This window comes from Trachypithecus francoisi, unplaced genomic scaffold (assembly GCF_009764315.1).
Source record: "Trachypithecus francoisi isolate TF-2019V2 unplaced genomic scaffold, Tfra_2.0 Lachesis_group8, whole genome shotgun sequence".
NCBI lineage: Eukaryota > Metazoa > Chordata > Mammalia > Primates > Cercopithecidae > Trachypithecus > Trachypithecus francoisi.
In genome coordinates this window covers 64746648-64760595 of record NW_022681473.1, presented here as the reverse complement: position 1 = coordinate 64760595, position 13948 = coordinate 64746648, and the positions used below count along the sequence as shown (strand labels likewise).

General features: G+C 43.5%; 1 protein-coding gene across 5 annotated transcripts in view; it reads right to left on the bottom strand.

Moving 5' to 3' along the window:
• The window catches only part of PAAF1 (proteasomal ATPase associated factor 1), a 48726-nt gene that overhangs the window by 20525 nt on the left and 14253 nt on the right, over positions 1–13948 (bottom strand). For 4 of the 5 annotated variants that reach the window (XR_004436188.1, XM_033207615.1, XM_033207614.1 and 1 more), the window contains 4 exons: positions 11711–11800; positions 5684–5782; positions 4590–4740; positions 982–1176 (listed from right to left, as the gene is read on the bottom strand). Coding sequence is in view for 4 of the 5 variants with exons in the window: in XM_033207615.1 (XP_033063506.1) it covers positions 982–1176; positions 4590–4740; positions 5684–5782; positions 11711–11800 (535 nt within the window). In the remaining variant the exon portion in view is untranslated. The remainder of the gene's footprint in view (positions 1–981; positions 1177–4589; positions 4741–5683; positions 5783–11710; positions 11801–13948) is intronic. The other variant, XM_033207617.1, reaches the window with a different exon arrangement.

Here is a 13948-nt window from a genome sequence, read left to right as displayed (position 1 = left end):
AATAGGAATGAAAGTTGCCTTATTAGGACCTTTATTAGTCTCTCACCACAGCTATTCAACCCATTTCCTACTACTACCCCTCTTAATTCAACTTTCTAGCCCAGCCAAGCATATCTTTTTATATAACACTCAGTTTCACATCCAAGCTGTAATGCAAATTGCCCCTACACCTACCCCTTGCCCTAGCTCCCATTGTCCTATCCTTACCATTCCTGTCTGTTCAACTTGAACTTACCCTTTAAAGGCCTAAGCCAACTTCTTTTGTGACACCTTTCCTATCTATACTAACCGGGAACACTCCATCCCTCTGAAAACCTATTATATTTGCATTAGGACTCGCTAATTTGCCAGGCATGGTGGTACATGCCTATAGTCCCAGCTATTAGGCAGGCTGTGGTGGGAGGATCACTTAAGCCCAGGAGTTCAAGGCCAGCCTGGGCAAAACAGCAGGACTCTATCACTAAAAGAATATAATAAATAAAAAGAATCACTAATTATTTCAGCCAAATGTTACTGTTCTCTAAATGTTTTATAGCAAGCTTGTCCAACCTGCAGCCCAGGGAGGCTTGAATGAGGCCCAACACAAATTCATAAACTTCCTTAAAATATTATGAGATTTATTTATTTATTTTTAGCTCAGCTATCATCAATGTTAAGTGTGTTTTATGTGTGGCCCAAGATAAGTCTTCTTCAAATGTGGCCCAGGGATGCCAAAAAATTGGACACCCCTGTTTTATAGGCATTAATCTCGTCTGCTAAATTAGACTGTACTTACTGAAATGCAGTGCTATGACATATACTTCCTTTGTAGATTCCAAAGCAATAGAAACATAGTAGGTACAGAATAAACATTAATTGTATGGTAAAAACAGAAATACCAGGTACAGAGCAGAAAAGGATGAGGAAGAAATAGAGAAACTAAGGCAATCACTGAAGGGGGCCCAAGAAAAAAAACAATCCTACATATCATTATCAACTTACTGGGCATCTGCTCAGGGGCGCCAAGGTTTATGGAGTTGTCAGCAGCACCCACCGCCACTCCATTGATGGAAGAACCACAATCTGCAAGGACTCCCAAGCAGGCTGAGCGCCCACAATCCCAAAGTCGTGCTGTCCCATCTCGAGAACCAGATACCACATTCCTCCCCCGATCAATGATGGCTGTATCCAGGATACCTAGCAAGAGAAAAAAACTCCCTAAGATGGAGGATGGAGTAAAGGAACTACAAGGGCAGAGAAGATGGAGCTGCATAAATGACTCCATCCCTTTACAAACATGTTCTGAACAGGTACTACATGCTGGCCATGTTCAAGTGCTAGAAAAACAGAAATAGAGTCCCAGCTCCCCAATGAATCAAAGTCTAGTTGTGAAAGACAGGCATGGAAAAACAAATTCTGGATTTAACTTTTAGTGGAGTGTGCTAGAGCAATCATGTTCAAGTTTTTTATTTTATCTTCAAAACCCTTTTTTAAAAATAAAAATTAAGAGGTCGAGTATGGTGGCTCATGCCTGTAATCCCAGCACTTTGGGAGGCGGAGGCAGGTGGATTGCCTGAGCTCAGGAGTTCAAGACCAGCCTGGCTAATATGATGAAACCCCGTCTCTACTAAAAATACAAAATAGCCAGGTGTGGTGGCACACGCCTGTAATCCCAGCTACTCAGGAGGCTGAGGCAGAAGAATCGCTTGAACCTGGGAGGCGGAGGTTGCAGTGAGCTGAGGTCACACCACCGCACTCCAGCCTTCGACAGAGGAGACTCCGTCTCAAATAAATAAATAAATAAAGTAGACACATTAACAAGAACTTTGGAGAAAAAAAAAATAGACACCTAAGAGAATTCAGTTTGAAAATCACTGCCTTGGTGAGGTACAGTGGTACACACCTGTAACTCCAGCACTTTGGGAGGATGAGGCAGAAGAATCTCTTGAGCTCAGGAGGTCGAGACCAGCCTGGGCAACACAGCATGACTCTGTCTATACAAAAAATTTAATTCAGGCATGAGGCTTGTGCCTGTAGTCCCAGCTACTCAGGAGGCTGAGGTGGGAGGATTGCTTGAGCCCTGGAGTTCAAGGCTACAGTAAGCCACGACTGCTTCACTGCACTCCAGCTTGGGCAGTGGAGCAAGACCCCACTATATATAAATAATTACATATATCCTGCTGCTGCTTTCACTGATAATTGATTAAAAGGGTTAGCCTCCCCATTTAAAAAAGGACATGACTTCTGGTTCTGGCCAAGAGAGAGTAGTCCCATTGCTCCTAGGTCCTTCCGTTTACAACTGAAAAGTCGTGGACACAACAAGCAAAGGAAGACTCGGAATGACAGAAAGAAGGTGGTGGACCACCTAAGGACCTCAGGATTTAAAGAACAACACAGCAATGAGTTCCTGGATTTCTTTATTGCCTCCCACATATCCTGGACAGGACATTGCAGAAGCCTCCAACACGAAACTGCTAACAGGAACAGAGTTAAAAAACAAAACAAAACAAAACTCCCAGTAAAGTCTGTTGCCCCTAGCGCACAGACTGAGAAGGACATAGCTCACAAAATAGAAATCTTCTTGGCAACATCCACCCTATACAAGTAGACACCAACAGAAAAACTGTTACTCCCCCTCCCCCATGGTTTCAGTGGGGCTGAACAGGAGGTGATCGTCTATCTCGCCATGGAAGCAGGCAGCAACACTCCCATTCCCCTACCCAGTGGGGCTGACCAGGCTAAGTAGGGTACTGTCATCAGGATCCAGCAGTGAGCTCAGCTTCCATCCCCGTCTAGCACTGACAGGCACAAAGAGGTGCCCTGAGGTGCCCATAACCCCTTCCCAGGTGTCAGTCAGCAGGGAACCAAGCTTGTAACACCACTAGGAGGCAATGAGGTGATGCAAGTCAGGTGGTGCAACTGTGTCCTACTTTCACCAAGAAGGTGACACAGGACCAAGGGGGAAGCTGAACTTCCACCTCCCCCGTCTGCAATGTGAGGCGGTATAAGTCAGTGCTCCACTTTTGCCAGGGTAGTGTCAGGGGAGCCCAGTAGGAGGCTGAGCATTCTTATCTACCCAGCCCTCATACCACACCTCAACAGGGAATTGCCTGCCAAAAAAGATGATGGAATTAAGATCGAGTGTTATAATGTCCAAAATCTCTTATCAGTTTTACAGTTTTTGAAGCCCTTTATTATCTATAATCTGAATATTTGGTCCCTAGCTTCAGGAATACATAGCACAAAAAAATAGACTTAATTATAGACAAAGACTTACAACGGAAAAAAAAGAGAAAAAATACACAAACAGAATATATCTGGAAAAAAAAAAGACTTACAATACAATGGCACAGGTGTAAAAACACAGAGTTGTATAGGGTAGAGAGGTAGTGCAACCCTATGGTGATCCAGGCAGGGCTAGTATTTGTTTTATTAAAACTCATTTAACGATGCTTAGTATAGGTGCCCAATAAATTAAGAGTACCTGACCAAAGGTCACATAGCTAATTAGTGGTCTTTAGCATACTTTCATTCCTCTTAAAATGAAATGACTTCAGATACACAAACCCTGACAAAAACTCTACAGCAACTTAGCGTAACGTACAAGTGCCAATCCAATGTGATGAACCATGTCTCTCAATTCTTACTGGAAATTTCACTTTTTTTTTTTTTTTGAGATGGAGTCTCGCTCTGTCGCCCAGGCTGGAGTGCAGTGGCCGGATCTCAGCTCACTGCAAGCTCCGCCTCCCGGGTTCACGCCATTCTCCTGCCTCAGCCTCCCGAGTAGCTGGGACTACAGGCGCCAGCCACCTCGCCCGGCTAGCTTTTTTTGTATTTTTTAGTAGAGACGGGGTTTCACCGTGTTAGCCAGGATGGTCTCGATCTCCTGACCTCGTGATCCGCCCGTCTCGGCCTCCCAAAGTGCTGGGATTACAGGCTTGAGCCACCGCGCCCGGCCATCACATATTTTTAAAATATTCAAACTTGTAAAATAGGAATAGCATCTTTATCTCCTTTTCAATATTCCAATTAAGGATAAAACATGCCTACATTATATTTTTCCCCGCAAAAGTCAGTTACAAAGGGAAGATGCTCCCACTCTATCTCTATAATCTGATATTAACTGGTTATAAGGCTAATCCATTTTTAAAACATGAATTGTAATTTAAATCTATGGGAATCATCAAGCTCTATCTATAATGTCTGATGATGCAGCCATTAGCTACCCAGCTTTTACTGTTCTCTCAGCCAAAAGACTAATATGAGAAAATGTAGGCACACCTCCTTCTCTCTCACTCTCTCTATTTCCCAGCACATAAGTATTTGATTTCCTGGAGAAGATTTTTTTTTTTTAATCAATTGTAGAAAACAACTGATAAAGCTGGGATTACAGGCATGCACCACTGCACCCAGCTGGAAAAGGCTTTAGGTATCAAACCAACTGTGTAAGACAGTTCAAGACAGCAATAAAAAGATTGTGTGGCAAAGGAATTTCTGGTCCTTAGGGAAATGGCAGCTCATCTAAATGCCCAGCTGGATGCTTCTACCTTTTCAGTGATTCATTTCTGGGTATCATTAGAGAAGCCTTCTGGAGAAACCACACTTCATACCTCCTTTGTGACCTTTGAAGGTCACCACGCAGCTAGCATCTTCAGCTGACCATATCTTCAGCTGGGCATCCATTCCCCCACTCAGGACCACAAGGCCTGATGGGAAAAACCTGCAACAATTCACATCAAACACATGTCCTTCCAATACTCTCTGGAAAAACAAAAGAAAATTCCATGCTAGTTCTCTTGTCCATCCCTTGATGTTCTCTTACCTCCCATACTCTGGTTCCTTATATGAAATACCTACATGCTAAACCCACATGCTAGGTTTTAAAACTAAGGATATCCAAAGGATCTCTTAGCTCATTTGTCTAGCAGGCAGTGTTGGCTCTTTCCCGGAATTCAGCTATAGAGGTTATAGAATTGAATTCCATGTAAAAACACCCCAGAGCCTAGGTTAAAAAAAAATCCATGGCTCTCACAGCTATCTCTAGGTCTAGTTCTAAGAATAAAGCGCTGAGGTGGCTTGGGGACCCTTTTACTCATCTCTGTTTAAAATCCTATTCTGTCTTGGAAATGGATCACTGAAGGCAATAAAAAACAAGGGCACACCCACTTAGACCTTCACTGGTCTGGCTCCTTAACTGCTCCAGCCCCACTCTGTTCTGCCAAATCACTGAGCTGGAGAATGGTTCTCCAATTAACAAATGGGAGGCCAGGAGTGGTGGCTCACACCTGTAATCCTAGCACTTTGGGAGGCCAAGGTGGGCAGACCACTTGAGGTGAGGAGTTGGAGACCAGCCTGACCAACATGGTGAAAGCCCATCTCTACTAAAAATACAAAAATTAGATGTGTGCGGTGGCACATGCCTGTAATCCCAGCTACTTGGGAGGCTGAGGCACAAGAATCGCTTGAACCCAGGAGGCAGCACTGCACTCCAGCCTGGGCAACAGGGCAAGACCGTCTCAAAAAAAAAAAAAAGGAAAAGAAAAGAAACAACAAAAAACACAAAAATGGGAGAAAAGAGATCAACTGACATGCAGTGTGGTCCCACATTTTTAGAATGGGCCATTCTTCGTTCCATGTCCCAGTCCAAGGCTTCTCAGACCACCCTTTGTGTTTAAGACCCTAAAAGCATATCCAAATCCTTTACCCTGAGTTCTCCATTGGAAGCCTGCCATATTTTCATGGTCCCATCAGTACTAGAAGACACACCAAGACCTCCTCCACTGGAAATGTCCAAGCATGTTATCTGTTCAAAGAGAAAACAATGTGTTAGAAATAATGAAATACGCCGGGCGCGGTGGCTCAAGCCAGTAATCCCAGCACTTTGGGAGGCCGAGACGGGCGGATCACGAGGTCAGGAGATCAAGACCATCCTGGCTAACACGGTGAAACCCCGTCTCTACTTAAAAAATACAAAAAACTAGCCGGGCGAGGTGGCGGGCGCCTGTAGTCCCAGCTACTCGGGTGGCTGAGGCAGGAGAATGGCGTAAACCAGGGAGGCGGAGCTTGCAGTGAGCTGAGATCCGGCCACTACACTCCAGCCTGGGCCACAGAGCGAGACTCCGTCTCAAAAAAAAAAAAAAAAGGAAAAAATGAAATACTCTTATTCCCTTGAAATATGTTATAAACTTCCCTTGTTTCACTCTTCCAAGACTTCCTGAAGCCTATGTTGCCAAAAAAAGGTACTTCTGTTTGATGTAAAGGTTGAGTTATCATCATCAACCTCCCAACAAGGCTGAAGTAAACACCTTTTACTTCTTCAAACAAAAAGATATTCCTCTAATCATCTGTAGTCTAATGCTTCAGCTAAAAAGTTTTCCCTATCCCCATTTCATTTCCATAGTTTCCATGTGTTGCATTTATTTATTTGTTTGTTTGACAGAGTTTCACTCCCATCACCCAGGCTGGAGTGCAATGCCCGCATCTCAGCTCACTGCAACCTCTGTCTCCCAGGCTCAAACGATTCTCCTGCCTCAGCCTCCCGAGTAGTTGGAACTACAGGCGCACACCACTGCACCTGACTAATTTTTGTATTCTTTTGTAGAGATGGGGTTTCGCCATGTTGCCCAAGTTAGTCTCAAACTCCTGAGCTCAAGTGATTCTCCCATCTCAGCCTCCCAGAGTGCTGAGATTATAGGCATGAGCCACTAGGCCCAGCTCTGCTATTTTATTTTAAAATTAAGACCAAGTGCAGTGGCTCACATCTGTGTAATCCCAACACTCTGGGAGGCCAAGGCAGGAGGACCACTTGAGCCCAGGAGTTTGAGACCAGCCTGGGCAATATAATGAGACTCCATCTCTACAAAAAATTTTAAAGTAAATATAAAAAATAAAAAGAAAATTAAGATACCTCTCCTAATTCTTAGGAACCCAGTTACACAAAAGATAATGTTCTAAGATGCAAAAGGAGGATTCAAGAGCACAGGTATTTCCACATATACCTATATAGAGGTATAGCTATAGAAAATATACAGATATAGATCTTTCAGAATAAAGAATAGAGAAATATCAGACTCACTTTTTGTTTTCCAAATTCACTTTTTTTTTTTTTTTTTTTGAGACGGAGTCTGACTCTGTCGCCCAGGATGGAGTGCAGTGGCCGGATCTGAGCTCACTGCAAGCTCCGCCTCCCGGGTTTACGCCATTCTCCTGCCTCAGCCTCCCGAGTAGCTGGGACTACAGGCGCCCGCCACCTCACCCGGCTAGTTTTTTGTATTTTTTAGTAGAGACGGGGTTTCACCATGTTAGCCAGGATGGTCTCGATCTCCTGACCTCGTGATCCGCCCGTCTCGGCCTCCCAAAGTGCTGGGATTACAGGCTTGAGCCACCGCGCCCGGCCCAAATTCACTTTTATAGTTTCTTTTTCTTTTTCTTTTTAAGACAAGGTCTCACTCTGTTGCTCAGGCTGAAGTGCAGTGGCTCAAGCCTGTAATCCCAGCACTTTGGGAGGCCGAGATGGGCGGTCAGGAGATCGAGACCATCCTGGCGAACACGGTGAAACCCCGTCTCTACTAAAAAATACAAAAAACTAGCCGGGCGAGGTGGCGGGCACCTGTAGTCCCAGTTACTCAGGAGGCTGAGGCAGGAGAATGGTGTAAACCCAGGAGGCGGAGCTTGCAGTGAGCTGAGATCCGGCCACTGCACTCCAGCCTGGGCGACAGGTCTCAAAAAAAAAAAAAAAACATTTTTTTTAGGCCAGCCACGGTGGCTCACACCTGTAATCCCAGCACTTCTGGAGGCCGAGATGGGCAGATCACTTGAGGTCAGGAGTTGAAGACCAGCCTGGCCAACATAGTGAAACCCCACCTCTACTAAAAATACAAAACTTATCTAGGTGTGGTATTGGGTACCTATAATCCCAGCTACTCAGGAGGCTGAGGCAGGAGAATCGTTTGAGCCCAGGAGGCAGAGGTTGCAGGGAAGTGAGATCATGCCACTGCACTTCAGGCTGGGCTACAGAGTGAGACTCCATCTAAAAAAAAAGTAAGCCACGTGTTGTGCATGAACCTTGTAGTTCTAGCTACTTAGGAGGCTGAGGTGCGAGGATCATTTGAACCTAAGAGTTCAAGGCTAGGGTGAGCTATGATTGTACCACTGTACTACAGACTGGGAGACAGAGTGAGATCCTATCTCAATTTTTTTTTAATGACACATAAAGATCTACATTTTAACTAAAATATATAAAGATACATTAAAATTCCCTAACTTTTCATTAGTCCACTGATTATTACAAGGACCTTGACTTTCTTGTAATAAAATATAATCAAAAGGCGCAATTTACAGCTTCCAGTTTCTTTAAAGCAAGGCAAATCTTTACTCACACTTACAAAGCAATCTAAGAGCAAAATTTCAACTAGTGTTGCTTTTTCTTTTTATCTTTTCCTGAACATTTTGCATTTATCTTGCCCAGCACACTATTAAAGCAGTTTTTTTTTTAAATCATCTTTATCACGTCTTTTCAAAGCATTCAACTTTGTTTTTTGTGGTGCTTTTGTTTTTTGGTTTTTTTTTTTGAGATGGGGTCTTGTTCTGTTGCCCAGGCCGGAGTGCAGTGGCATGCTCTCGGCTCACTGCAACCTCTACCTCCTGGGTTTAAGCGATACTCCTGCCTCAGCCTCCCGAGTAGCTGGGATTATAGGTGTGCCCCACCACGCCTGGCTAATTTTTTTGTATTTTTAATACAGACAGGGTTCACTATGTTGGCTGGTCTCGAACTTCGACCTCATGATCTGCCTGCCTCGGCCTCGGCCTCGGCCTCGGCCTCCCAAACTGCTGGGATTACAGGTAAAAGCCACTGCGCCCAGCCTAGTTTTCAAATAAATAATTGCTCTCTGCTTTTCACATTCACATTTTATTGATTTAACATAATATTTAATTAATTTATATAATTTCAAAAATAATATAACTGGCATTACAACTGACTCTTGATAAACATTCAACCTAATGGTATGTTTTACAGAGGAAACGCAGAGCAAAAATTGACTCTATAAATCAGTTAAGTGGCGATGCATTAGAACACACCCGAAGCCTTATAACTGACACACCCTATGAATCAGCAATTCCACTTTTACTAATGAATTCTAATTTCTTCCCATCTTTGGGAGCAAAACTTTAGCTATAAATGTATTCATAAAAATACAAAATCAGGCCGGGTGCGGTGGCTCAAGCCTGTAATCCCAGCACTTTGGGAGGCCGAGACGGGTGGATCACAAGGTCAGGAGATCGAGACCATCCTGGCCAACACGGTGAAACCCCGTCTCTACTAAATATACAAAAAAAAAATTAGCCGGGCGATGTGGCGGGTGTCTGTAGTCCCAGCTACTCGGGAGGCTGAGGCAGGAGAATGGCGTAAACCCGGGAGGCGGAGCTTGCAGTGAGCCGAGATAGCGCCACTGCACTCCAGCCTGGGCGAAAGAGCAAAGACTCCGTCTCAATTAAAAAAAAAAAATACAAAATACAAAATCACAAAACTGGAAACACTTGAATGTCCAGTAATATAAAACTGTTAAATTAAATTATAGTAAACTCATCAATAGAATACCATGCAGCTCTCAGAAGAATACATTGAAAGACAGCATAGAATAATAGACATATAATTATGTAATAAAAAGTAAGTTATAGGGCAGGCACAGCGGCTCACGCCTGTAATCCCAGCACTCTGGGAGGCCGAGGCAAGAGGATCACAAGGTCAGCAGATCGAGACAGTCCTGGCTAACACGGTGAAACCTCGTCTCTACTAAAAATACAAAAAAAAAAAAAAAAAAATTAGCCAGGCATGGTGGCAGGTGCCTGTAGTCCCAGCTACTCGGGAGGCTGAGGCAGGAGAATGGCATGAACCCAGGAGGCAGAGCTTGCAGTGAGCCAAGATCATGCCACAGCACTCCAGCCTGGGCAACAGAGTGAGACTCCATCTCAAAAAAAATGAAAAAACAAAACAAAAACACAACAAAACAAAACAAAAAGCAAGTTACAAAATAACATGTAATGCAAAAACCCATTTTGGTAAAATATTTAAGGAAAAGACAGAGTATTAAGTAAAATAATGATATGCTGAGTTGCCATGGTGCTGGCTCATAGTAGGCAATCAATGTGAGCTTTACTACTATGATTATTATTTAAAAGGGATATACAGCAGAATTTCCTAACAGTTACCTTTAGGATATAGAAACATGAGTGATTCTCACTTTTTTTACATGTCCTAAATTTTCATCACTAAGTATATATTTGTTTTGTAATAAGGGTAAAAAAGAGCTCTTTTTCTTTTTTTTTGAGATGGAGTCTCGCACTGTCGCCCAGGCTGGAGTGCAGTGGCGCGATCTCGGTTCACTGCAAGCTCCACCTCCCAGGTTCACGTCATTCTCCTGCCTCAGCCTCCTAAGTAGCTGGGACTACAGGCCCGCCATCACGCCCAGCTAATTTTTTTGTATTTTTAGTAGAGACGGGGTTTCACCATGTTAGCTAGGATGGTCTCAATCTCCTGACCTCGTGATCTACCCGCCTCAGCCTCCCGAAGTGCTGGGATTACAGGTGATAGGCACCGCACCCGGCCTTTTTTTTTTTTTTTTGGTGAGGCAGTGTCTCACTCTGTTGCCCAGGTTGGAGTGCAGTGGCATGATCATGGCTGACTGCAGCCTCAACCTCCTGGGCTCAAGCAATCCTCCTACCTCAGCATTCAGCGTGGCTGGAACTACAGGCATGTGGCACCATGTCTGGCTAATTTTCGTATTTTTTTGTAGAGACAAGGTTTCATCATGTTGCTCAGGCTGGTCTCAAACTCCTGAGCTCAAGTGATCCATCCACCTCGGTCTCCCAAAGTGCTAGGATTATGGGCATGAGCCACCGTGCCTGGCCAAAAATCACTCTTTTAAAAAACGTACCACACAGTAAGAAGTGAATGGCTTCAATATAATCAGTTTTATCTACCAGTTTCTCACTTCTGCTTCCAAGAAGCCCATGGTAGTAGAAAAGGCTTTATTACAAAGACCTTCAAAAATTATTCCTCAACATGGTATATTTGAAATTTTGAGAAAATGTCCCTGTCCTGTAGGAAAAGGAATAAAATATGAGCAGCAGCGTTATTATGTAAGCATCAACTATTACAAATTTATTTTTATATTTATTCTTTGGAGACACAGTCCAGGCTGCACTATGGTGGCATAATCTCAGTTCACTGCAGCCTCCAACTCCTGGGCTCAAAAATTTCTCCCACCTCAGCCTCCTGAGTAGCTAGGACTACAGGAGGTATGTGCCACCACACCCAGCTAATTTTTGTTTTTTTCACTCTGTTGCCCAGGCTTGTCTCAAACTCTTGGCCTCAAGTGATCCTCCTGCCTCTGCCTCCCAAAGTGCTAAGATTGCAGGTGTGAACCACTGCACCTACCCAAGCATCAAGTATTACATCATTATCTGAAAGCTGCTAACTCTCCTAAAACATATACAAGGAAATTTCATATAATCTCTAAGATTACCAGTGAGTAGATCTGAACACATATTCTATGTGGACTCAAATACCAGTTTTGCCAAACACATCACACTTCATCAGCTGTATCATCTTACAATGCAAAGTAAATGAAAGACATATTAATTTTGAATATGTTTATAGCACCAGACAAGCAAATAAAATGAAAAATTAACATGCTATTACATTTTCTCTTCATTTTATCAAAATACTTACACTCTTTGTATGAATTCTGGAAAAAGTAGTATATGGTGCCAAAAACTTAGAAGATGCACTTTCCTTTGGACATGAAATATGAATGCTTTTCTAAACAAAGAGGAAAAGATGAGATTCGTCAGTAAAATTCCTCCAATGTATTATAATTAAAGCCTCTTAAAGAAAACATTAGGACTACAGGACATTCTCATCTTCTCAGTGTACTCTCTCTCATCATCCTTTCCCACCCTACAAAACTATCCCTCCCCTATAGATTGGCAGCCCTTTTAAACTGCTGAGGGCTACAGTGTAATTTGGTATTGCTAAGATGCCATTATCTTTTTATGTTGAAATAAACTGCTGCACAGAAGACAGACAAGCAATATGATACAACCAACAAGCATTAGAGCATTAGTTTTAAGAAGAAAATCTAATACCAATACTCTCAACTGGCAGTGGGGCAAGGAACAGGATCAGCAGAAGAGGACATAAAGAGATATAAGGAAACTCAGCACCAGCCTCCAAGCCTAGGTCCTAAAAGACAAGTCGAAAAGTACACTTGCTGTCTATAAGAACTTTCAGAGAGAATGTTAGACTACTGACATTTACAATGACCAGATGAAATTGGTAAAGCAAATTATGGTACACCCATAAAATGTGTAGGCCTGGGTCAGGCTTGCAGTGCCTACTCCCTGCTTAGACTTAAATTGACTGTACATGTGCATAGACTGGTTATTGTAACACAGTTATATTTTGATGCCCCATGTGTTCTACCTAGTCATTACCACCTGTCTTTCAACTACTGGAGGAAGATAACACTGGTGGCATATTAGGAAAGTATGCTTAGAACTAGATGTTAGATTCAGGAGACATGACTTGCTAAAGGCCATCTGTAACCATTTTAGATAAGAATATTGGTGTTTCAAGGTAGCATGTGTAGAGGTTAAAAAAAAGGCTTGGTGGCTGAGCGCGGTGGCTCACGCCTCTAATTCCAGCACTTTGGGAGGCTTAGGTGGGAGGATCACAAGGTCAGGAGATCAAGACCATCCTGGCTAACACAGTGAAACCCTGTCCCTACTAAAAATACAAAAAAAATTAGCCAGGTTTGGTAGCAGGCGCCTGTAGTCCTAGTTACTCGGAGGCTGAGGTAGGATAATGTGAATCTGGGAGATGGAGCTTGTAGTAAGCCAAGATCGTGCCACTGCACTCCAGCCTGGGCAACAGAGTGAGACTCCGTCTCCAAAAAAAGACTTGGTAAACTCTCCCTCAAGGACTCTTGCAATATGACAGCCCCTTACTCTAACCAGCATAATACCAATACTATCACCTAAGTATAGATTTCTTATAAGGAATTGAGGAGCTACACTCACCAAAGGACCCCTAACCTTTTATCTCTTCTGTAGTAGTACTTCAAAATCTCTGGTAATTTTTTTTTTTTTTTTTTTTGAGACGGAGTCTCCCACTGTCGCCCAGGCAGGAGTGCAGTGGTGCGATCTGCAAGCTCCGCCTCCCGAGTTCACGACATTTTCCTGCCTCAGCCTCCTGAGTAGCTGGGACTACAGGCACCCACCACCACGCCTGGCTAATTTTTTTTTTTTTTGGTATTTTTCGTAGAGACGGGGTTTCACTATGTTAGCCAGGATGGTCTCGATCTCCTGACTTCGTGATCCACCCACCTCGGCCTCCCAAAGTGCTGGGATTATAGGCGTGAGCCACTGCACCCGGCCAAGTCTCTGGTAATTCTTCAGGACAACGAAAATGACTCCAGTAATCAAAATTTTCTGAATCGCCTTATATCCAACAAGCACAGGTCCTGTCACAGTTCATTAGAAAGAATGGTTTCAAAGTCAAAATATTCTCATCATTGAATCAGTATGTTCTTTACAGATCTACTCCTTTAAAATGACAATTAGACTATCTACACAAACAGCACTTTCTTAGCCAGCAAATCCATGCCTGGCTGCCCGCAGGCCTTTCTTTAAATGAGTTTTTGCTTCTAACTGCGTGACAAAGCCCATATAGCTGCAAGAGTGCTGGCCTGGATTTGGAACTACCTTTTGTACCAGAAACTAAAGTGTCAGCTAAATTCTCTTGGCTGAATATTCATACTAGCAAGGATGCAAGGAGTTTCAAAAGCTTAGTGTTTGGGCCTCTGTAAGAATTGGGTTAGCTCTCAGAAGACTTCATTTCTTTTTTTTTTTTGAGACGGAGTCTTGCTCTGCCGCCCAAGCTGGAGTGCAGTGGCCGGCTCTCAGCTCA